This window comes from Perna viridis, chromosome 3 (genome assembly GCF_037379345.1).
Source record: "Perna viridis isolate PV_CMFRI_1.1 ecotype Kerala chromosome 3, ASM3737934v1, whole genome shotgun sequence".
NCBI lineage: Eukaryota > Metazoa > Mollusca > Bivalvia > Mytilida > Mytilidae > Perna > Perna viridis.
In genome coordinates, this window is record NC_142447.1 from 22,821,415 (window position 1) to 22,846,995 (window position 25,581).

General features: G+C 31.7%; 3 protein-coding genes across 4 annotated transcripts in view; 1 reads left to right on the plus strand and 2 right to left on the minus strand.

The window, feature by feature from the left end:
* LOC148621476 (uncharacterized) overlaps positions 1–2,163 on the plus strand; it is a 31,696-nt gene extending 29,533 nt beyond the window's left edge. Inside the window, exon 11 of the mRNA XM_088575929.1 lies at positions 839–2,163. Coding sequence (XP_088432055.1) covers positions 839–906 — 68 coding nt within the window. The 3' untranslated portion in view covers positions 907–2,163. The remainder of the gene's footprint in view (positions 1–838) is intronic.
* A 2,522-nt stretch (positions 2,164–4,685) lies between these two features.
* Positions 4,686–8,132, minus strand: LOC148621477 (uncharacterized). Its single transcript, XM_088575931.1, has 2 exons — positions 7,804–8,132; positions 4,686–7,152 (listed from the first exon to the last, which is right to left on the minus strand). Exon 2 carries the CDS (start codon positions 7,137–7,139, stop codon positions 6,291–6,293), a length of 849 nt encoding a protein of 282 aa, XP_088432057.1. The 5' UTR covers positions 7,140–7,152; positions 7,804–8,132; the 3' UTR covers positions 4,686–6,290.
* Positions 8,133–18,125: 9,993 nt separating this feature from the next.
* On the minus strand, positions 18,126–23,632 carry LOC148621478 (fucose mutarotase-like). 2 transcript variants are annotated; one of them, XM_088575932.1, is made up of 6 exons: positions 23,475–23,632; positions 22,359–22,427; positions 21,901–21,971; positions 20,669–20,770; positions 19,854–19,927; positions 18,126–18,277 (listed from the first exon to the last, which is right to left on the minus strand). In XM_088575932.1, exons 1-6 carry the CDS (start codon positions 23,554–23,556, stop codon positions 18,226–18,228), a joined length of 450 nt encoding a protein of 149 aa, XP_088432058.1. In that variant the 5' UTR covers positions 23,557–23,632; the 3' UTR covers positions 18,126–18,225. The 2 variants fall into 2 exon arrangements, with proteins under 2 accessions (XP_088432058.1, XP_088432059.1); XM_088575933.1 differs by having other exon boundaries at positions 23,453–23,602.
* Positions 23,633–25,581: the final 1,949 nt, after the last annotated feature.

Here is a 25,581-nt window from a genome sequence, read left to right on the forward strand (position 1 = left end):
AAGCAAAGCCTACTATTATGACACAGGTTACTTAACTGTGATATTACATTTGTTAGGACAAATAATAAAATATGTAATTATAGTATATGAGGCTGTCTTCTTGTATTCAATGTAAGACTGCAGTGGAAATGGTAAGTGCACAAGCTCCATGTAGTTGAAGACGTTTGTTTTCTCTCTAAACGACTGCAGACAAACCTTTCCGGACAGTGTGCAAATCAAACGCGATATCTGATAGGGTTGTCTGTAGCATCTAGAGGGAATTCCGAACGTCAATATTTGTTCGAAATAGAAAGTAAATAGATGAAATTGCAATAGACGGTGTGTTCACAAAGATTGTAGGGTGTTTCACCAATATCTGTCCACCAAAGGAGAGATATTTCACACAGTTTTGCTATGTAGGGATAGTTGATTTACGTACCTTTCTACCTAGATGGGATGTTTCGTTGCACAATAGAACACCAATTAGAATAATTTCCAATTTACCTTGAAAGTACATGAACGAATTAAATCACTCAGGTTGTGATCTGATTGTCTAACAATGTTTCGTTTCAAATTTGAAATATATATATTACGTTATTTAGGCTTTGATGTTTATTCCACGACATTAAAACATGTTAGTACATACAAGGAAGTAAAATAAAATTGGTTTACCAAAAATTCTTTATCGTCAACTGATGTTTGTATGATGGAATAAATAGTAAATCAAGTAGAATTTTGAGTACTAGTAATTTTGTTCAGTTAAAAGCTGCAGTACTTGTCATTTCAAAGATTACATGCGCAATAAGTACTGACACATTATATGTTGTTTATAATATCATTTTCTTTTACTATTTTGTAGGTATTCAAGTGGCATCAATCTTGCTCTGTGTAGTAGCCATAATGATACAAAGACTTTTAGAGTCTTGATGTGATACACAAAGTGGTGCGTGAGACAGTTTTAGAGCTTACTATTTGTCATTATAAAACGGAGTCTAAAACATGTAAAAAACCGATTGTTGGTACATGACCATAATGTCTTATGATTTTTCTCGTTGTTTTAGGGTATCTTTGGAACGTCATCTCCAATGTTATTATATACTGACTTTTTGATAACTTGATATCCTTTGCACTATAACACTATTATACACTTAATATGCATTGCATACAAAAAACGTTGACTTATATATGCTTCGGGTAGTATTGAAATTAGCCACCATAAGACACGTTTAACAACAATTTGTTTTCGATCTGCACAACAACAAATAATTATGTGTGTAAAAATATAAAATAATGCATGAATAAATATTATGAGATCGTTTTGGCATGTGCCACAAATGCATCATGACTTGCTTGCCTGAAATAAAAATGGACATCTTGAAAGAACAGTTCAGTATTGATAATTTTATGATTATGGGAGCGTAACTGCGTCAGTGATATATACATAGGGTATTCTATTAACTTTGGTGGATTTTCAATGCAATAGTTTCTAAAACGATGAATATTTAAGGCTACTGTATATAGGAGTACAAGGTGTCAAAATTTAGGTGATGTTGGTATATTATACTTGTTAACAATGGGAACGCAGCACTTATTTTTTCTTTCAAATATATAATATCTTTTGAAATAAAAATTTACATTTTTCATCAAAATTGGATGCAGCGTGTGTCCTTTTACCAAGAATAAAGGGAAATATCTTTATTTAGCTCTCAAGTTGTAAGTAAAGAAATTTAGTCATGATTTTTTACTTTTGGAATGAACTCCCTATATTACCACAACAGAAGCGCAAATACATTACCTTCTGCGTGTTACATTCAAGCAGTTGCTAGGAATATTTTAGTAATTAAAAAAATTGCCAAATATTTGTGAAAAACGATGACTGAAGAAATGATGCATTTTTTTTTATTTACTTACTGTTTAATAATTGTAAATCTACCTGTATATATTAGATGATATTGGAATACTAGCTTTAATCTAGAGCGTCGTCTGTCTCATGGTAATATCTTAATGAATCTACTGTTGTAAAGTATTACTTAAATTTCTAAAAAAAAAAAAGACGCCTTCATTTTTTGTCTGATATCTTTCTATATGAAGTGATAGTAAGAATACAAGCTTGAATAGTATTTGACTTTTGTAATAAAAAAACAAAATAAAACAAAGCAACAAAAAAAAAAACAAACAAACAAACACACAAAAAAACAACAAAGCAACAAAAAATAAACGTTTGAAACACTTTTGTATGAAATGGGCTTTTGATACAGCCTTCTTTTCTTTTGGATTACCTTTGAAATTGGATGAAGGGTTGGTATCCGTGAAAGTTTGTTTATGATTAAAATTTACAGAAATTCCGTATTTTGGATCACGTTTTGGGATGGAGCGTCCAATCAAAAGACGTCCTCACTTGGGTTTTCCATTCGAAAATATTTCCATTGTTTAACAGGAGAAATATTGAGTGTTTAAATATTTAGACTTTAGTAACGAAGTATTGCACATGGATTTATTTTAATTAGCATAGGGTTATTTGTGCTTATTAAATTTGTTTGAGCGTACAGCTGTCCTGAGATATTTTTTTATGTTTTTACATGATAGAGATGTTTGAATACTTTAATATTATAAAAGGCAGTTGACTGTAATTGCAAAAAAATTTAGTAAATTCATAAAATAATAAAAAGAACGGGTACTTATAATTCATATCATATTTGATCACTTAAGTGCTTTTTGTTACTAGTTTAGTAAATATGTTCCTCCCCTATTTACTTGTGTTGATTTTGTACATTTGTATATTATGTTATTGTTTATGTTATAAAATGCAAACGAGATTTGTGTCTTTGTTCATTTCATGTCAGTTCAAAGGCACCACCCCATGATTCTGACTACAAGAAGGACGAATTTCAGATTTTGCTCAAATGTACGAATCTTTTATTAGAAACTGTAGAAAAAAAAACATTGAATTACCCGAAAATGAAAATTTGTGGAAAAGCAGGTCGAACAAAATACAAAATAAGGAATAAGAATCGTTGAAAATGCTTGTGTTTTGAAGCACCGTTGCAACCATTTGAATGTATGGTTTTGGGATACATTGTGATTTGTAATTTAAGGAAAATAACATTCAAAGAGTGCGAAATTGGTGGCAAGGTGCTTTTAGGTGTAAATGTGATAATTATAATGTCATTTCTTTGTCTTGTAAAAGAACGATGCGCATTGTTTTTAAATTTCATATTCCTGGTGTAGTTAGCATTAACCAGTGAGCACTTTTCTATGATCACAATATCGGGAAAGTTGGAAAGTACCCTGTGTGTAGAATGCATAAAATCACGACATATTAGAATGTTCACATTTACATTACAAATTTCAAATACAAAATACAAATAAATTACATGACATATTTTTACATCAGTAAAATTACTAGTTTTCTAGCTGGTGGATAGGGCAATCGGTAACAGTTAAAACATGATAGGCGTTTATTATTAGGTGCGAAGAGCGAAACAGGTGAGATACTTACAACCAACATTCTAAAGTTCTCAAAAATAGAAAATCCATTTTAGTCATTTCATGATTGATAACAACTTAAAAGAACTAGTTAATTAGGAATGAATATTTTTACCTCGTTAAAAATATTTATACTCTGTTAACATTATTTTTTATGCCATTAGCATTAATAGTTTTTTAACCTCAATAAAATTATATTTTACCGGAGTAAAATATAACATTTTTTTAGAAGGATGGCAAGCCCAGTATTTAGTTTCGAGGATTTGATACATCGCATCTACCCCAAAGAACTTGCAATAAAGGATACTACATACAGTGTGAAGTCAGCCTCATATCTTGACCTACACTTAAGAGATTGGTTGTGAAGGAAAATTACTGACCAAACTTTACGACAAACGTGATGACTTTTCATTCAGGCTTAATTGTCAACTTCCCTTTCATCGGTGGCAACATCCATTCAGCGCCTGCGTATGGAGTTATCATATCACCACTCATAAGTTATACCGGAGCTTGCCGTAACTACGCAGACTTTTTGTATCGGGCTAGACTTCTTACAATTAGGCTTCTGGAACAGGGTTATGTTACTACTAGATTGAAGCCAGTTCACTACAGAAGTTTTATGGTCGTCATCATGAACTTGTGGATCATAACGGTGTATCCATCTGCACTATGAAAACCGATTTATTCAACGTGTCATACCTTTCTTTCCTCTGTCGTCTACCCCGGACTTGACTTTTTACGAGCAACTCGGTGGTGTTTCTAGAAAAGCAGAGGACGCTTACCCTACCCTACAGGTGCACCTGGTCCATGCTTCCAGTCTAGTGGAGTCCGAGTTGCCCATTTACTTTGTATGTTTTAACCACAAATAAACAAAGAAATGGGCATATAGTTTAGTTAATACTTGATACAAATATATGTAAATAATCTACACCCGGTCCAACTGATTTTAAAAATACACTGCGAGCAGTAAATTTCTTAAATATGTTTAAAGTACTGTTTTGACAATTAAAATTTTGACATTAAGATTAGGTGACTATCAATAAACTAAATCAAGAATTCACGGAATAATTGGATCGCTCTCTCCATGTCACCCTATCTCTCTTTCTCTCAGTGTGTGTGTATGTGTCTGTGTTTGGTTGTTTGTGTTTGTCCAAATAATGAATAAAGGTTTTCAAAACGTAATTAGTACATTTACCGTTGATAACTTTTAAAGAAACAAATTTGGTAAAACAAGTATTTATTAAATTATAATATAATTAAATATAACAATATAACAATAATAATGAGGTTATTGAAGAGGTAGAATTTGATCGAATAATGTTGATATTTTAAAATGTAGAGATCTATTTAAGCTTATAAATATGAAAGGTAGGAATAAGATGGAATTATATACAATAATAAACACTAGTATCATATGTTATCAAGCTACCTCAATAATAAAATAATTTTGAAATGAAAACAAATGGACAATTTATCTGTTGTTTCAGCATACTGGTCAATATCTAGGATAATGCATATCAAATTTACCAAAGTTACTTAATTTTATATTGAAACACAAAAAATTACAACTATGATGCTTCAAAGGAAGCTTATCAATAGATGACCCTTTTGCACGTCGGTACATACAGTATTCGGAGAAAATGTGCTTACAAAAATTAGTTACTACTCCGATATAACATAATTATAAGTGCTGGAATTATTGTTATAAGTATACACCATTTATACGGTCTCTATCTAATAGAACAATTACTTTAAACGCTATATAAAACACACGACACTCAAAATTATTATAAATGGTACTAAGAGTAATCAAGGGAACCAAGGTTATAGCGGTAATCAAAAGAATGTAATCCAGGGACAAAGACCAGACATGGAAAACAGACATTCACAACAAAGAACATAAAGTAACTAAAATCATACATACAAAATAACAAAAGTAAATGAGCAACTCGGACTCCACTAAAAACTGGGGGCATGTACCAGGTGCACCGGTAGGGTAAGCGTCCTCTGCTTTTCTAGAAACACCCGCCAAGTTGCTCATAAAAAGTCAAGTCCGGAGTAGACAAACGAGGAAAGGAAAACTATGACCCGTTGAATAAATCAGTTTTCATGGTGTTGATGGATACACCTTAACGATCCACGAGTTCATGATGACGACCATAAAACTTCTGTAGTAGTGCCTTCAATCTTGTAGCAACATAACCCTGTTCCAGAAGCCTACTTGTTAGAGTTCTAGAAAATGACAAGATGGCACTTTACATAAAATTATAGCAATATCAAAGTACTGATACATAGAACTGCTCACTCAAACAATAAAATAATAATGATAAGATAAAACAAATATTACACTATGGAAGATAAATATGAAAAAAAATTAAAGGCAAAGTATACAAGCATATTTTGTTGTAAAGTGTAAGAATTAGATTATGAATTGGCAGTATTTTTGGTTTGTATAAAAACCAAGTCAGACAAAAGACTGAAAATAAGACTTATATCAGGTCGTCCTGAGGGGATATGAATGGACAAGAATTAATTTCCCAATAGGCCTTCTGAGACAGTTGTAGATTTAATTTAGAAAAGTTTGTTCACGTGTTTTATCTTCATGATATGTAGCTTTTATATGTCATGTATTCGCCGAAAAAATGACTGAAAAAATATAAATAAAATCACTGTAGAATAATTTTTTGCAAAGTTTCACGATCTTATCTTAAAAATAAAACAAACATAACATGAAGTGTACACGGCGTATTGTCTCATTAGATATTGATCATGGGAAGAACCTTTAAACTTGCAGATGAAGTAAAAAATGTACTGCAAAATTGTAATTACTTCTGTGACTTTGGTTTCGGTTGCGTTTTAGCTTTTGGTTTTGATAAAGACGATAATGTTGTCAACGAAGCTTCCACTGGGTCGTGGTCAAAAAGTGACAATACGTCATCAACACCTGTCTTACTTTCTAACTTTAAAGCTCGAATATTCTTTAAAATAAAAGAACTGGAACAAATGTAGAAATCTATAACCGATTCTTCTCTGCGTTTTGTAGGTGAATAGTTATACAACACAAGAGAACTAGGGACAAACTGTTGAACATCTTTAAGTTTGACATTAAAATCGCCTGCTATTACCAAAGGTAACTTTTCGCTTTCTGACAGTTTTACAATGAACTCCATAAGATACCTGAATTCGTCCTTCAAGTCGTCGTATTTGACTTTGTTGTGTCGACCATGCCATGATATACAAAGAAATTTGACATTTGGTACTCCCTTGGTTTTTACTTTCCGAACACACAACCTAGGAATTGGTGCGAATCCTTGCTGTATTCGACCTAACCTGACTAGCTCCCGAAGCACGCCATCTAAAGTATTTTGTGAAACTTGTTCAATTAACACTTCATTTATATCAAAGATAATACTTGCGTGTTTGTGACCTACATACTCCAAATTATCTGGCCAAATGAAATCTGTCCATCCTCTACTACGGATACCTGTCCATGAAAACTCTTGTAGTAAAACAAGGGCAGCTTTTGTGTCAGCAATGACATCAAATACAGCTTGTTTCCGTCTATCTGCTGGTTTTTCTCCTGTGTTTTTTCCTCCGGTATTCATTATCATGAACTTCAACCCGGCACTTCTTGACAGTGATCCATCACTAGAAGTCTTCGAAGACGTTGCCATTTACCTTTCTCCCCTAATATATAAACGTTTCAATAAATACATTTAAAAGTTTTATAAGGAAGATATCATATGCTATCTATACTTCCTTTTACATGTAAATTTTATCTATCAACCGGTCATGGTCACACGTACCGAGACAAATGTTTATTTTTTTTTTCGTATTTAAAAAAAGCTGCCTACAGACATATTGTAAGTCGACATCAATTTTTCTCAGTAGTTGTGATATAACATCAATAGTAATAACAAAGCCGAATGTTATAAATCCTAACAAATAAGCTTATTGCATTAATTGTAATTCCGCTTTAATGTTCCAAAACGACGCATTGCTCTTAACAATTTTTTTTCAAATTCTTTGTTTATAAATATGTCATTACTACAGAGCGTTCAAAATAATAGAGATATGGAAATGCGTATTTTGCGCTGTGCAATTTAGATATCGTTCGACACATTCTGTTATAAATAGGCTGCACAGTAATTAAATTACATCATACGAAAAAGAAAATATGTACATAATGTACCTAGCACTAATACTATAGATATTAAGTTCGCAATAATTAACGAGTTTCAATGCAAGTAAATGTATAATGTCCATTACTTAGATGACTAAGTCACCAAAATCACATAAACATACATATATGTTATACAGCTTTATGATGGTACTTACTTGAAACAATTCAACATAATAATGTATCTGATACTACTTTATTATCACAGTTCTATTTTTATCCTGCTCAGTTTGCTTTATATCAATAGTAGGATAACAGTCAAGTTCAAACATCTCATTTTGATATTTTGTTAACAGATTATTTAAGTCATAAATGTTGAATAGTCAAATTTAAATGTCATAGTTCATTGTACTATTTATATCCATTACATTTGACCTGGATAAAAGTTGTAAATGACGTATATGTATAAACAGCAATGCTAATTCTTCATTATGTTTATTGAAGTATATATTTTTGTTTAGTTTGATGAAAGGGGGGGTTATGTTAAGAACACAACGTATTATTTGTTTTTTTTTTCTACAAAACTGTGCAAGTATAATACCTATATTGTAGTGAGACTCAATCATTTCACCAATCATTCTATATTAGTGTGGTTTGGAGCGCATTTTGCATTTTGTGACCTATTTAAAAATCCACATCGAAAATTTATCCAGGAACTACTTGGTTTAAATTGTAAGGCATCAAATGATGCCTGCTAAGCAGAACGTGCTCGGCGCCCATTGCAAACTGTTATACATTCATCTATCTTAATTTTTTATTACATCTACAGTTCTAATGATACATTGTATGTACAAGTTTAAAACTCTTCAAAAAATAATAATCCATGGACAAAGAACACTAAGTATTCACTAAATAACCATGGATTGTTATGTTTTTTAAAAACAAAGTAAATTTCAAAAATGAACTTTAGAACATAAAAAAGTATTAAAGATCAAAGTGTTCAGAGTCAAAATAAAAAAAGTTAACGATTTTTTTCAAAAGTTTATACCAGTTTAGACAACGGCTATCGTGTGTAGACATTTTAACCACCACTACAGAACAGGTCGCTTTATCAACAATCCTAAAAAGTTCATCACATATGTTAAGGATTGAAAAAGTTTATTATCCAAATTTCAGAAAGGTTATGTACAGTATGTAAATCAGGACAAATCGAAAATGAAGAACAATTTCTTTTTATTGTCCTCACGTTGACTTAGAACGACAAATATTATTTAATAGAAACTCAACTGTTTCAAAAGTAGAAATAACTTATTGAGATATCATGATATAAACTCATAATAAAAACTCATAATATATATTTCATGTACAGGTAAAAACTTAATATATTATATTATGGATTGTATCAATCTTGTAATTTCTTTGTACCGCAAATGTTGTGTTCTCTTTTTGTTATTGTTAGCCATAATCATGGTTTTGGCTTGTTAACTATTTGTAATTTGTATAAAAGATAAATAAACGATTTTGTTTTAATGTAAGCGAATAGATATCTAATATCATTTTGTCAGTTTAGAAAATGTGGGTCATTTTGACCAGCTAGATGTTCAAACGTTGTTACTAACAAGCATTTTTGTGTTGCATCATGTACAAACAAACCCTGGCATTTAATAGTTAGCTCCTCGGAGATTTTATATACATTATACAGCCTTTTTCCAAGTACATGGGTTTTTTGTCCCTTTTTAGCTTTAAGTTTTTAAGGTTATTATCTCTTACACACACTCCCTGTATCTATTATCTATTCAATTTCCTTTCAATGACTTAGTTTGCCAATTACTGGATTAGCATAATTGTTCGAGCATTTCCATAAAAAAACCTTTCTGTCAATTTCTGAGATTCAGCATGCCTGCACGATTCAACACTTAATTGACATGCAGGCTATCATCAGCATGGAAGTTGTACATAGAACTCTAGTGTCCATCCAGTTATTCTCCACTGAAACTAAGAAATAAGACGAGCGCACTTGTTTTATATTTAAGGACTTCTTCCTTTTGATTTGATATTTATTTCGGAAGTTACTTTTTGATATTTTAGTGAAAGAGTAATCAAGGGAACCAAGGTTCTAGCAAAAATCAAAAGAAAGCAATCCAGGGACAAAGACCTCAAAATAGAAAACAGACATCCACAACAAAGAACATAAAGTAACTAAAATAATACATGCAAAGTAACAAAAGCAAATGAGCAACTCGGACTCCACTAAAAACTGATTTGAAGCGGTAGATTTTTTTTAATTTGAAAAATGCTATAATAAACTCTGTGTGAAAATTAATTGTGTCCTCGTACCTGGATATGTACAATATATGAGTAAATTGCCGCTCATGATATAAAATAAAAACAAAGATGAAATTAACTTAATTATTGTGCATTTGCAGATGTAAGTAATTCGATAAAAAAATTGTTTTTCAAATTTGAATATTAGAACATATTAAGAAAATAGAATAACGTCATATTCGCCCAGCGAACCAAAACACAGAGGACGTCACTGGTGCCCTGGGGTTATATTTAAGAGAAACTTGTGGAAAGAAAATACTACCCGGGCTTCCTGATAAGGCTGACGATAGACGTTCACTAACTCCGAAATGGCGGCGACGTTGCGAAGCAAACTTACGCACTGTTTCGGAGTTTGAGATGTTCAGTCAAACCGGAATAGGCATCAGAAAGACCCCAGAAATGGCTCAGGAAAGTGAATTCAAAGTGAACGTAGCCTTTAAATTGGTTTAAAATTAATATATTCAATTTAAAAAAAAACAAAAACAAAAACAAAACAAAATAACAAAGAAAAAAATTATTTACAGTATTTACATATCATGAGTTTTGAACAGCCTACAAATTATCCGAGCATCGCACTTACACCTTCTTTCTTAAGTTTGCTAAGTCATTGAAAAAAGGGACGATAGCTGAAAGGGGCAAGATAGGATGGGTAAAATGATCAAAATACTGTAATTATTTATTTTTATTTTTATGTTTTGTTTGTTTGCTTATATACATATTTCATTTTTAAATCAATTTAAAGGATACTTTCACTTTGAATTTACTTCCCCGAACCGTCTGACACCTATTCCGGTATAACAATACAGCTGGAAATCACCGGTTTCAATTATAATATGATAATAATAATATTCTTTATTGGCACAAACACAATTACAATAATTGGCAAAGGCCCATATAATTGATATATAAAAGAGTAACATATATAGTAGCGGTATACATGTAAATAGAATATTAATCAAATGTTATGAGAAGAGATATTTGTTATGAAATAAAAAAATTTCTGATAGAAAAAATAATATCTAAAAAATTAGTGATAATCTTAAGTATAGTATATGAATCTCTGATTGTACATTGTTTCAGTGTGTAGTAATTAATTGAATCAATATCTTTTTTGAGGATATTTGATAATTTGGACATAAATTGACTTCTAACTTTGAAGTATTTTTCACATTTTAGCAAAAAATGTAATTCATCTTCAACCTCCCCAGAGTTGCAAACTTTACATAATCTCTCGTTTGCAGGAATTGATAGATGACGGCCTTTTTCTATTTCCAAATTATGGCTACTGATTCTAATATTGCAAAGAGAGGATCTTTCTGATCTTTTTTGTAAAATATCAACAAAGCTTGCTCGTTTGTATCCAATGTGTAAATTTCGATAAAATGTTAGTTTATTTGAATTTTGGATTTGGGAATGTTGCTCTTGCATAAATTGATCGGTTATTCGTTGTTTTATATTTGATAAAATAGGTTTAAAGCTACATTTTTGAAAAACAAGTTTATTGATAATAGAATACATTCTCTTTGTCCAAGTATTATTGTTTTCTGTAGCTTGAAATATTTTGAAAGCCAAAGTGTTTTCTGAGGAAAGAAGATGATTTAAAAATTCAACACAGGAAAACATAATTTTTGAGTGAAGTGGGAGTCGTCCAAGTTCAGAACGACATGCAGCATTTGTAGCTTTGCAATGTACACCAAGAATTTCCTTGATGAATTTTAAAAGAAAATTTTCTACAACTGAGTTATTTAAAGTACATGTATCAATATCTAAACCCCAGACTTCACTACAGTACAAAAGAATGGGGCTAATTAAAGTATCAAACAGCTTTTATAATAGATGACATGAATGATCTAGCCCTACTGACTTTTTTATCTTGAATAAAGCTTTTCTAGCCTTTTCCATCAGCAAAGATACAGCTAAATTAAATTTACCATTATAATGTAACATGACACCAGGATAACAATATTTTGGTACTGTTTGAATGATATCATTATTGTATGTAAACTCATTAATATAAGACCTACCATTTGAATTAAATACAATAACTTTAGATATGGACACATTAACACACAATTTCCAATTACAGCAATATTCATGAACAATATTTAAGTAAGTTTGTAAACCTTGTTTACTTTCAGATAATATAACTAAGTCATCCGCATATAAAAGACAATTTACTGATATATTCCTAATTTTTACAGGATTGCAATTATTTGACTTTAATACCTTTACAATGTCATCTAAAAAAATATTAGATAATAAAGGACTCAAAACATCACCTTGTTTGACACAACATTCTGATTTGAATGTGGAACTTAGTCCATTTGAAAATTTGATTCTATTTGTAGTATTATGATACATAGAAAATATTATTTGAAATAGTTTTGGAGGAACATTTGCTGACGCAAGTTTGTAAAAAAGACCAACCCGCCAAATGGTATCAAAAGCCTTACGTAGGTCAATAAAAGCAGCAATATCTTTTCTTTTCTTGTTTTTATAGTGGTCAATAATGGATTTGATTGAAAATAGATGGTCAGCAGTTCTACTGTATCTCTGAAACCAATTTGGTTTTTTACTTAGGAGAGATTTGCTGTCTGTAAATTCCAGCATAAATTATTCTATTAAACAGTTTTCCTAAAGTTATAGAAATTCTCCTATAATTACAGGGGTCTGTCTTATTACCTGATTTATGAAGAAGAACCAAAAAGCTCTCATTCCATAGTAGTTATAGAAATTCCCCTATAATTACAAGGGTCTGTCTTATTACCTGATTTATGAAGGAGAACCAAAAAGCTCTCATTCCATAGTAGTTATAGAAATTCCCCTATAATTACAGGGGTCTGTCTTATTACCTGATTTATGAAGGAGAACCAAAAAGCTCTCATTCCATAGTAGTTATAGAAATTCCCCTATAATTACAGGGGTCTGTCTTATTACCTGATTTATGAAGGAGAACCAAAAAGCTCTCATTCCATAGTAGTTATAGAAATTCCCCTATAATTACAGGGGTCAGTCTTATTACCTGATTTATGAAGAAGAACCAAAAAGCTCTCATTCCATAGTAGTTATAGAAATTCCCCTATAATTACAGGGGTCAGTCTTATTACCTGATTTATGAAGGAGAACCAAAAAGCTCTCATTCCATAGTAGTTATAGAAATTCCCCTATAATTACAGGGGTCAGTCTTATTACCTGATTTATGAAGGAGAACCAAAAAGCTCTCATTCCATAGTAGTTATAGAAATTCCCCTATAATTACAGGGGTCAGTCTTATTACCTGATTTATGAAGGTGAACCAAAAAGCTCTCATTCCATAGTAGTTATAGAAATTCCCCTATAATTACAGGGGTCAGTCTTATTACCTGATTTATGAAGGAGAACCAAAAAGCTCTCATTCCATAGTAGTTATAGAAATTCCCCTATAATTACAGGGGTCAGTCTTATTACCTGATTTATGAAGGAGAACCAAAAAGCTCTCATTCCATAGTAGTTATAGAAATTCTCCTATAATTACAGGGGTCAGTCTTATTACCTGATTTATGAAGAAGAACCAAAACGCTCTCATTCCATAGTAGTTATAGAAATTCTCCTATAATTACAGGGGTCAGTCTTATTACCTGATTTATGAAGAAGAACCAAAAAGCTCTCATTCCATAGAAGTTATAGAAATTCTCCTATAATTACAGGGGTCAGTCTTATTACCTGATTTATGAAGAAGAACCAAAAAGCTCTCATTCCATAGAAGTTATAGAAATTCTCCTATAATTACAGGGGTCAGTCTTATTACCTGATTTATGAAGAAGAACCAAAAAGCTCTCATTCCATAGTAGTTATAGAAATTCTCCTATAATTACAGGGGTCAGTCTTATTACCTGATTTATGAAGAAGAACCAAAAAGCTCTCATTCCATAGTAGTTATAGAAATTCCCCTATAATTACAGGGGTCCGTCTTATTACCTGATATATGAAGAAGAACCAAAAAGCTCTCATTCCATAGTAGTTATAGAAATTCCCCTATAATTACAGGGGTCCGTCTTATTACCTGATTTATGAAGAAGAACCAAAAAGCTCTCATTCCATAGTAGTTATAGAAATTCCCCTATAATTACAGGGGTCTGTCTTATTACCTGATTTATGAAGGAGAACCAAAAAGCTCTCATTCCATAGTAGTTATAGAAATTCCCCTATAATTACAGGGGTCTGTCTTATTACCTGATTTATGAAGAAGAACCAAAAAGCTCTCATTCCATAGTAGTTATAGAAATTCCCCTATAATTACAGGGGTCTGTCTTATTACCTGATTTATGAAGGAGAACCAAAAAGCTCTCATTCCATAGTAGTTATAGAAATTCCCCTATAATTACAGGGGTCAGTCTTATTACCTGATTTATGAAGAAGAACCAAAAAGCTCTCATTCCATAGTAGTTATAGAAATTCCCCTATAATTACAGGGGTCAGTCTTATTACCTGATTTATGAAGGAGAACCAAAAAGCTCTCATTCCATAGTAGTTATAGAAATTCCCCTATAATTACAGGGGTCAGTCTTATTACCTGATTTATGAAGAAGAACCAAAAAGCTCTCATTCCATAGTAGTTATAGAAATTCCCCTATAATTACAGGGGTCAGTCTTATTACCTGATTTATGAAGGAGAACCAAAAAGCTCTCATTCCATAGTAGTTATAGAAATTCCCCTATAATTACAGGGGTCAGTCTTATTACCTGATTTATGAAGGAGAACCAAAAAGCTCTCATTCCATAGTAGTTATAGAAATTCCCCTATAATTACAGGGGTCAGTCTTATTACCTGATTTATGAAGGAGAACCAAAAAGCTCTCATTCCATAGTAGTTATAGAAATTCTCCCTATAATTACAGGGGTCAGTCTTATTACCTGATTTATGAAGGAGAACCAAAAAGCTCTCATTCCATAGTAGTTATAGAAATTCCCCTATAATTACAGGGGTCAGTCTTATTACCTGATTTATGAAGGAGAACCAAAAAGCTCTCATTCCATAGTAGTTATAGAAATTCCCCTATAATTACAGGGGTCAGTCTTATTACCTGATTTATGAAGGAGAACCAAAAAGCTCTCATTCCATAGTAGTTATAGAAATTCCCCTATAATTACAGGGGTCAGTCTTATTACCTGATTTATGAAGAAGAACCAAAAAGCTCTCATTCCATAGTAGTTATAGAAATTATCCTATAATTACAGGGGTCAGTCTTATTACCTGATTTATGAAGAAGAACCAAAAAGCTCTCATTCCATAGTAGTTATAGAAATTCTCCTATAATTACAGGGGTCAGTCTTATTACCTGATTTATGAAGAAGAACCAAAAAGCTCTCATTCCATAGTAGTTATAGAAATTCTCCTATAATTACAGGGGTCAGTCTTATTACCTGATTTATGAAGAAGAACCAAAAAGCTCTCATTCCATAGAAGTTATAGAAATTCTCCTATAATTACAGGGGTCAGTCTTATTACCTGATTTATGAAGAAGAACCAAAAAGCTCTCATTCCATAGTAGTTATAGAAATTCTCCCTATAATTACAGGGGTCCGTCTTATTACCTGATTTATGAAGAAGAACCAAAAAGCTCTCATTCCATAGTAGTTATAGAAATTCTCCTATAATTACAGGGGTCCGTCTTATTACCTGATTTATGAAGAAGAACCAAAAAGCTCTCATTCCATAGTAGTTATAGAAATTCTCCTATAATTACAGGGGTCAGTCTTATTACCTGATTTATGAAGAAGAACCAAAAAGCTCTCATTCCATAGTAGTTATAGAAATTCTCCTATAATTACAGGGGTCAGTCTTATTACCTGATTTATGAAGAAGAACCAAAAAGCTCTCATTCCATAGTAGTTATAGAAATTCCCCTATAATTACAGGGGTCAGTCTTATTACCTGATATATGAAGAAGAACCAAAAACCTCTCATTCCATAGTAGTTATAGAAATTCCCCTATAATTACAGGGGTCAGTCTTATTACCTGATTTATGAAGAAGAACCAAAAAGCTCTCATTCCATAGTAGTTATAGAAATTCTCCTATAATTACAGGGGTCAGTCTTATTACCTGATTTATGAAGGAGAACCAAAAAGCTCTCATTCCATAGTTTAGGAAATGTTCCTTTGAGGAAAATAAAGTTATATAATTTTTGAGAATAGTATTCATACTATATTTTAACATTTCGTTAGAGATCATATCTGTGGAAGTACTTTTTCCAAGTTTCAATAGTTTAATAGCCTTAGCTATTTCCTCTACAGTTATCTTGTTATCAAATATATTTTGAGCTGGCCTTTCATTAATATTTTTCATAGCCTTGTTCAAATTTTTGGTTTATGTTATTATGAAAAGCTGAATTATTATTATCAGTTTTATTTAAGTTTTTGAAGAAATTTACAAATTCTTCTTTTGGTAAAGTATCATCGGAATCATGATTCAAGTTCAACCGGTCTAGTTTATTTACTAGGTTCCAAAATGATTTTGGATCATTATCAATGCTATTATTCATTTCAGCATATAATTTCTGTTTATATTGTTTTTCTTCATATTTACAAATCCTTCTATATTTTGACTTATTAATATAATACGTTCTCCTGTAATATCCATTACTAGGATTTTTGTTAACAAGTTTCTCATAACATTTAACCAACTTCTTTAAATCTGCACATGATTGTGCAAACCAAGGTTGTCTAGGTTTTGTACCTTTTTTTCTTTCTGTTGGGTGACTGGTTGACATATTTAGCAGATTGATTAGCACATTCTATTAATATAGAATTGAAAGAGTTAGTGATTTGGTCACAATCTTCAAATTCAGAACTCATATAATCCAAAAATTTACCTTTTATAAGATGGCAACCGATTGATGATTTTGTACATGATTTAAAACTTTTATATGATGATACTCTGAAATGCGCTTTTTTTGTTGAAAATTTATATATATAAGTGTCTTGAAAGATGAACTTCACAAACACGCACACACAAAAAAAATGTAGTGCTTTAGTTATTGTGTGCTGTTTTCTATTTATGATCATCTATGGCAAGCCAAAGTGGACAAAAATCAATATTTTGTAATATTAGAAAATGAATTTTTAATATTACAAAATCATTTTTTATAATATTAGAAATTCATTTTGTAATATTAAAATTAATTTTCTAATATCACAAATTTCTGATTTATTACTATTATAAAACATCACACATTTGTAATATTACAAATTGAATTTGTAAAATTAGAAAATGAATTTGTAATATTAGAAAATCACTTTGCAATATTGCAAAATCAGTCACATTTTTTAATATTACAAAATGATTTTCTAATATTAAAAAGTCGTTATGGAATACAATAAATGCATTTTTCAATATTAAAAAATCGCTTTTTCTTTTATATTAGAAAAGTATTTTGTAATATAAGAAACCTAATTTGTAATATTAAAAAAATAATTTGTATTACCAAAAAATCATTTTTTAATATTAGAAAATACTCATTTTTGTCCACTTTGGCTTGCCATAATCATAGTTTTATAACTGTTATTGTATCGTATTCTGTTATCTACGTCAATGTGTATATGGATCGTCTTCGTTTGCTGTTTCCTCAATTTGAACATGATCCTTTGTTTAAATGCCTCCATATTTTGTCGATTTTTTCTGTAGAATTTCTTCGTGTTGTAACTAATGGTCACATTCCAAGTTTACTTTCGCTTATGTACATTTCATACCTGAATGGTTTGAAATAGGTTATTTAATAGTATCTTACCGCATCTCTAATTAATTGAATATTTGAATTTGAAGTCTACTGTTACCCATTGTTACAATTTGACAGTATTAAAGCCAAAGTGGACAAATATGAGTGTTTTCTAATATTAAAAAATGATTATTACATATTACAAATTTATTTTCTAAAATTACTAAATCAGGATTTTGTAATATTAGAAAATGAATTTTTAATATTACAAAATTAATTTCTAATATTTAAAAAATGATTTTGTAATATATAAAAAAAATTTTCTAATACTACAAAATATTGACTATTGTCCACTTTGGCATGCCATACTAGTCTGTCGGATTACAAAAATGTAGAAAGTTTCTTCCCTTTGCTTAAAATCTTAAAAAACGAAGTCAAAGTCGGGAATATGAAAAAGGACTAATATTCCTAATTTAATTAACTTAATAATATTTTCCTATAATCAATTAAAATTCATCATCACATGTGTACTATTTTATTTTCATAATTGCACTTCTGATAACCCACAAATGTCACACAAAACAAGGTCCTGTTATTATCTTCATAAACAAAGCGCGTGTCACAGAGCCACTCCTTTTTTTAGTATAATGTTTCCATATTGTGCAGTCTCGCTAAAATGAAGAAATAAGATTGGTAATATAAAATTATGGTGATTTTTGCATATTTAGAAATTGAGACATCTAAATAAAAACAAGAAAAGCGAAACTATTTTTCCTTTCTTTTTTTGCACCTTTATTCTTCCTAATACCCCTCTTTTTTACGGATTCTTACGAATAATCCACAAGCAATCGTATTTAACTTGTCAACATTTGTAAATAACTATTGACAACTCGTAAATATTCGCAGGCATTCGTAAAATATTGATTCGCAAAAGAAGATGAACAGTTTTTGACATGTCAAAAATTTTTACACAAATGTCCATGATTCCTTTTTGAGTTATTGTACATGTATTTGTAAAGAGCTCGAAAACCACTCTTAACCATTAATAGTTCCTGCAAAGTTAGCTAACATAGCGTTAGCGGATTAAAGTTAAAATATTACCCATGAACATGCCACAATAAGAATACAGGAAAATGTGCTTCCTAATTATCTTCTACAAAAAAATGTCTGAAACAAGCCAAAATAGACTTCCTAAACTGTCCTGTTGCTGAAACAAGCCAACATAGACTGCCTAAACTGTCCTGTTGCTGAATCAGTTGTTATTGCTGTGTTATGGGGGTATGATTACATTCAATGCCAGGAGTAACGACCTCATTCTCGCTAATTATTTTGAACAACACTTAACGAATTCGATATTTAAAACGACCATTTAACGACAAATTTAACACTTTATGTTAGGCTAACGATATTTTGAACAACGGGTTCCTGACCGATAAGAACATCAAAAGTACAACAGACGAAGAATAAATCGCAAAACCAAGCAGTACACATAGAAAAACAAACAACACGATCAAAATTTCTCCGAACATATAATTCAGCTCCAGAATATCAAACTGGTCCCCTCAGTCGCTATCCGAATACGTATAAAATATATAACACAATACATTCGATAATAATAGGATAACTAATTGAAAAAAAAGAAAAACCAAAATATGATCACGAGTGCCGAAGTACGCCAAAATTTAACGAGCGTGTGGTTCCGCACACGAGCTTTATGCGTTCTTGGCACGAGTGATCTTATTTTGGTTATTCACGATTATCTTATTTATTATATAGAATTCCTCCATTATTCATTCCTATTGTCAAAATGAATATTAAACTTTATGAACGGCGGATTGGTAGTTGTGACGTTTTGTGACATTTTGGCGGGAGAAACGGTCCGAGAGTAAAATTACCGAATTTATTATCGAAATTTTTTACACTGGGAATAGTCGGTAAATCATTGCGTTCTATATAATAAAATGCGTGTTATGCACATATATATGGTAAATGTTAGTTGACGACAAGAAAATGTTCTCGAGGGAAATTAGATAAAATTTAATTTTGTTCATTTCAGTGCAGCCTTTAATGTGTTTTCTTTTTGTTTTTAATCCATATTCTTAATAGCAATAATCCTTGGTTTAATTACATTTTTTGTCGATTTGAACAAGATTAATATCTAATTCTTTTCTACCTAATAATGTTTTTTTTGTGTCAGAAGACGATCAATTAGATGTTGTTATTTTGTTTGGTAAAGTTTTGGCATACCCCGTGTGAACAACAGCAAATGCCTTCTTGGCTCGTTCATAGAATGCAAATCTTTCTACTTTTTCTATTTGAATCTGTGCAAAGAGAAAATTAATATAAAATGATCGCCCCTTAATAATATAAGTATTCCCTAATCAATACATGTGTTCGACTGTATTACTAGTACACCCTTTTGTGAGTATTTTGCACCTTCTTAAATTATCTCCAATTTGTAAAATTTTTAAGACTTTTAGTATGACACACACACATTCCATAAAGCTCATTTTGCACAATGTAGTAAGGCTCCAACTCTATCTTTTTCCTTTTGTACAAAAATGTTGAGATGTCAATTATTACATGTTCATACTTTTGTTGCCTAGTACCAGTGGCGGATCCAGGGGTTCATAGGATTGGAACCATCCCCTTCATTTTGGAAAATTTTTGTTAATTTTATGCACACTTTTGGCAAAAAATGGCAAATAAATAGCTAGGAGTCTCCACTCTCAAAGACGATGGACTAGGTAAGGGGAGACAGAAGATATGGGGGTGGGTGAAAAGTACTTCTGTCCGCCCTCTTCTCTGGATCCGCCCGTGCCGGCATTGTTTCTCTTTCGGGTTAATTGTACGCATTCTAACAACCAAATTATCTGTATATTGTGTTGAAATATACATAATTGTTTTAACTTTAGTTATTTAGAAACGAAGTTGAAATATTTACTCGTTATCATGAACAGCTTACAAAAAGAAAACGCTATAAAAAAAATCGAGACATTTGTATAAAAACACGAATGTATGTGTATTCCAAAACATTTATATAATATACAGATCTAAAATACCTGTGGACTTTCGTGCTTGTTTATTATATCTCTGTATTTAATCCAAACTGGTGTCTGCAAATTCTTTTCTTTATCACTCGGCACTAAGTCCATCAACGCTACCTATATTGAAAATGTCAAAAACATATTTGCCAATGTGTTTTTTCTTTTCAATGACAACGATATGTTTCGAGAGCTATCTGAAGACATTAAAAGCGAATTACGAAAACACTCAGCAAGTGCATGCATCCTCCTACAGATTCATCCACACAAGAATCAACACAAAGTAACAAACAGCAATTTAAAAAAAAACATACAGCTAAGCACATGGACAACTATATATCACACGAAATCGTACTTCTTAGAAAAGCAGCTGTTTGTTGTACTCCAGCATTGCTAGAGGTTGTCTGTCAAGATATTTTCTTACTTGGTGCCATCCTAACCTCTAGCATCTGACATGCTGTAAGCCACCGCAAATGTGAATTAGCTAAACATGTGTTTTACAATATTTTAAGTCTTTTAATTTACATAAAAGAAGTTTAACCTATCGGAAATCGAGCGATAAAAATCCTAAATATGTGTTGGATACCTAGAAAACATTTGTACTGAAAACAGTTGTCAAAATGACCAGCCAGTTTGAATTAGGTCAGTAATTTTACGGGAATACAATATATTTTTGATAAAACGAACTTAAAGTTGGTAAAGGCAAATCGTTGGCTAATTTGATATATTCGTTTCGCAAATTTTAAAATCCGTGATTTTATCAACCGGAATTACACACTCAAAAAGCTAAAAAAAAAAACAAATATGAAGTTCATTTTAACTGCTTTTACAAAGGATTTCCAGGATTGCTGGATTTTGTCATCAGGTAGGTCATTTGTTTTTTTTTTAATTTAGTCACCTTCTCGCGTGTTATGGTAAAGAAACTGTATAAAATGTTTTGAATGGTAAATAGTTTACTATAATTCTGCCGATTTCAAAGAACATCGGAACGAGCGTTATGCAATATGGTGCTCGGAAGTAAGAGGTATGGAGGAACGGAATTCCAATCTCTAAAGTTGTAGGAGTACTGTTTCTTGGTTCCGTTTTTTTATATATTGGCGGAACAGGCTACTTTTTATCCTTGAATTTTGTCGTATTCATATCAGTAGAAACTTTTTGTAATACAACCATTCTTTCGTCCTTGAGTTTTCTTTCAGATTTCATATTTTGATTTCAAAACAGAACACCCTCTTTTTAACGGACATACTTACAGGAGAGTTTACGTATTGGTCCAAAGGTAGTAGTGCTAGCACTGCATCAAGCAAAGTTGGAATGTCGAGACCTGTAATAAAACGTCTGCTGCTTATGATTGAAGCGACAATTAAATAGCAGTGGAGAGCAATGACAAAAGCAAGGAACGTCGAAAAGCTTTCTGGCCAATCCCATACAGCTGTTTAAGTATGGCACCAAGTCATAAAATTTATTGCTATCAACCCTCTAAAACTGCTGGAGTATGACAACTAGTCAGAAAATAGCTTGCCAGATCTAAACCTCTATCATCGCTGCATGAAAACACCGGGATCTCAGAATTCCACTTTAAGTAGTCGAACATCACTTGAACAGCTCGGTCTAAAATAAGTGATTCAAATGCAACAAATACATCAATTCTGATATCTTACTTATTCTTATACATGTTTCTATAAAGTTAAAAAAAAACACACTGACTTACCATCAGCCCTTACTTCAGTGGCTCCACTTCTGCATATTGAAGAAGTAGGAAAATGTGCATCGGCTAAAACTGAAATTACATATACACATGACTTATTCTTGAAAAACGATAACTAGTAAACAGAAAAGCATAAAGCATTGTGCAGAAATTGGGAAGAATTTTTACTGTTGTCGAATTGTTGAAATAAAAGTACATTAAATATATAAAGCGATAGTTCAGAGAGAATCCAGTCTCTTGCAAATAATTAGAATAAATTTGCACAATTTTCTCAATTTCGATTTTTGCATTAAAAAATTCATGATTTTACGAAAAGAAACTGTATCGTAATTGGGGATATCTATATCTATCGTAAGAAATTGTCTGTTGTCTTCATATCTTGAGATATGATAAAAACCCCCTGTCCTGTTTTAACAGACCCATAATTAAATAAAAATAATAGGCTTTTATTAATTACAAGCTTATCGAAGAGGTCCAAACGACATTTGATAGTTACCTTGTTGCACATGCCTTATATTATTGCTTTCTTTGTAAGATTCAGTTTGCACTGTTAGAATTCGAATAGCTGGGGTGGATCCAGACACTTTGAAAAGAATGCTACGACATTATTTGCTATTTTTGCCTATTTTATTCATAAAAATGACATATTTTCAAATAAAAAGGACGGTGAAAGACGACTAGTATGATGATTGAGAAGTTCAGATAAAATTATGACGTAGATTAATAAGCCTGATAAACTTATGTATTACGGCAAGCCAAAGTGGACAAAAACGCCTATTTATTAATATTTATAAATAATTATAAATATTTATAATTCATTTGGTAATATTTACAATTCAATTATAAATACTTAAATATATATTTAATCCCTGTAAATGTAGATGACAGTGATAGATAAGAACACAATAAATCTATCATTTACTAAACCTTTATCAGAAAAAAAGGTGAACTTATAAATTTATAAGATCTATGATTGAATGCCAAGTTCTGGGAATGTACCGGCTTTACATTTCTGTATTATTATTTAGTCCTTAGAACGCGTGCATGCAACACTAGCCAACAGCGCGGAGCGTGCGTGTCACAGTGCGCAAAATTACCCTGAAGCTGTAAATTTCTCACCAATTTCATCTCCGTGTCCCATCAGAGCAAGAACCTGCAATAAATCGGGAGAAAGAACGTTTGGAATTCCCTTCAGTGGCATCCTATCTTATGAACTTTATAGATATTAGTAAACAAAAGGGCAGATAACTGCTTTTTTTGTAAGATTTGTAAGGGGAGGCTATAAATGTTAAACTTTCCTACTTTACGAAAAATCATCTGTGCGAAATTTTGTAACAATAAAGGTTATTGCTATAATTTGAAGGGATGTAATATTTATATATTTATATATATACACAACGTCTCAGAATGTGACGACTCCATTCGCTACACTGCTCTATCGGATCAAATTGATACAGGGAAGATAATGTGGTGATAAATCAAAACGTATATGAAAAATGAAATGCTCATTTCATCTCATTAAGAAAGTAATCAAGGGAACCAAGATTCTAACGGAAATCAAAAGAACGCAATTAGACGGGGGAAACATGTAAACAACTGGGGGCACGTTGTTCAACTATTAAGGTATAAGTCCGGAAAAGTCAACCAAATAATAAATAGGAGCTGTGCATTCCACAATTTCAAGTATTTAATCCACTGATCTAAATATATCGTTTATTATGATCTTATGTAGATGGTTCATTATTTTACAAATAACATAAGTAACGGTCGATGTTACAAGAGCGGAGCATGATGGTAAGCTAACTAAAGATATAAAACTTGCAGAGGATATAACACCCCAAAAACTCCTCCACAAATTATAAATACAACATTAAAAATTCTAACTCTGACCAATGACTAAATTTCTTAAGTTCAATCGAACCAAAATATTTACTTGTCAAAAGCAATTAGTGAAATCAGTGTAATGTTCAACGGGGGATAGTGTCATAAAATGTTATCAAAATAAAGCTATTGATCTTTATGATGTGATGCTGGGATCAATCAACAGATGGCCGTGAGAAAGTCTGTGCATACAACTGTTAACATTAATCTTAATCCTGATCTAGCTAATTACCATTTACTATTTACTGACCCATAATTAACCCAATACATAACAAACAGACACACACAATAAAGAACATAAAGAAAACACAATAATACGTACATAGAACTACATAAGTAAAAACAGGGTGCATGGACCAGGTGCACCGGTAGGGTAAGCGTCCTCTGCTTTTCTAGAAATACCCGCCGAGTTGCTCATAAAAAGTCAAGTCCGGGGTAGACGAAAAAGGAAAGGAAAACTATGACATGGTGAATAAATTGGTTTTCATGGTGCTGATGGATACACCGTAACGACCCACGAGTTCATGATGACGACCATAAAACCTGTGTAGTGATGAATACAATCTTGTAGAAACACAACACTGTTCCAGAAGCCTAATTGTAAGAAGTCTAGTGCAGTACAAAGAGTCTGCGGAGAACAGTTACGGCAAGCTCTGACTCCATACGCAGATGCTGAATTGATTTTGCCACGGATGGAAGGAAAATTGAGTTGACAATACAGAATGAAAAGTCGTCGCGTTTGTCGTTTAGTTTGGTCAATAGTTTTCTTTTTTCCATCGATCTCTAAGTGTAGACCAAGATACGAGGCTAGTATTCTGGCTCCATGTGTGCCTCTAATTTGTAAATAAACGATAAGTAACAGTTATGTAATGTTAGGCACCGACCATTTTTATACCGGGGGGGGGGGGGGGGGGTGGGTTTTTCAATGTTGCTAAATATTTTTTTCCCGCTCCTCTTATAATTATTTAATTTTTTTCAATAGCAACAGAATTATAATTTTTTTCAGGAATATGGCAGGTTTTTTTTTGCTAGTTTAAATTAACGATAAACAATAAATGTAAAATATTATATAAATATCAAGGGAGGACATATGGAAGTAAAGACTCAGATAATCAGATATTGTATTCTTGTTAAGACCAAATAAAATTATTTAATAGGTTTACATCCCCTCCAGCTCCTAAAAATGACTTTAAAAAATGGGACGGTAATTTCAAAATCAAGATCAAGTACAAATCTTTAAATGTTTTTTCTCTGAAACAGATGTGGCTATGGATTTAGTACATGTCTATACACCAAAAAGATAAGATTTCGCCAGCAAATATCTGGTAAGGAATAAAAAATAAAA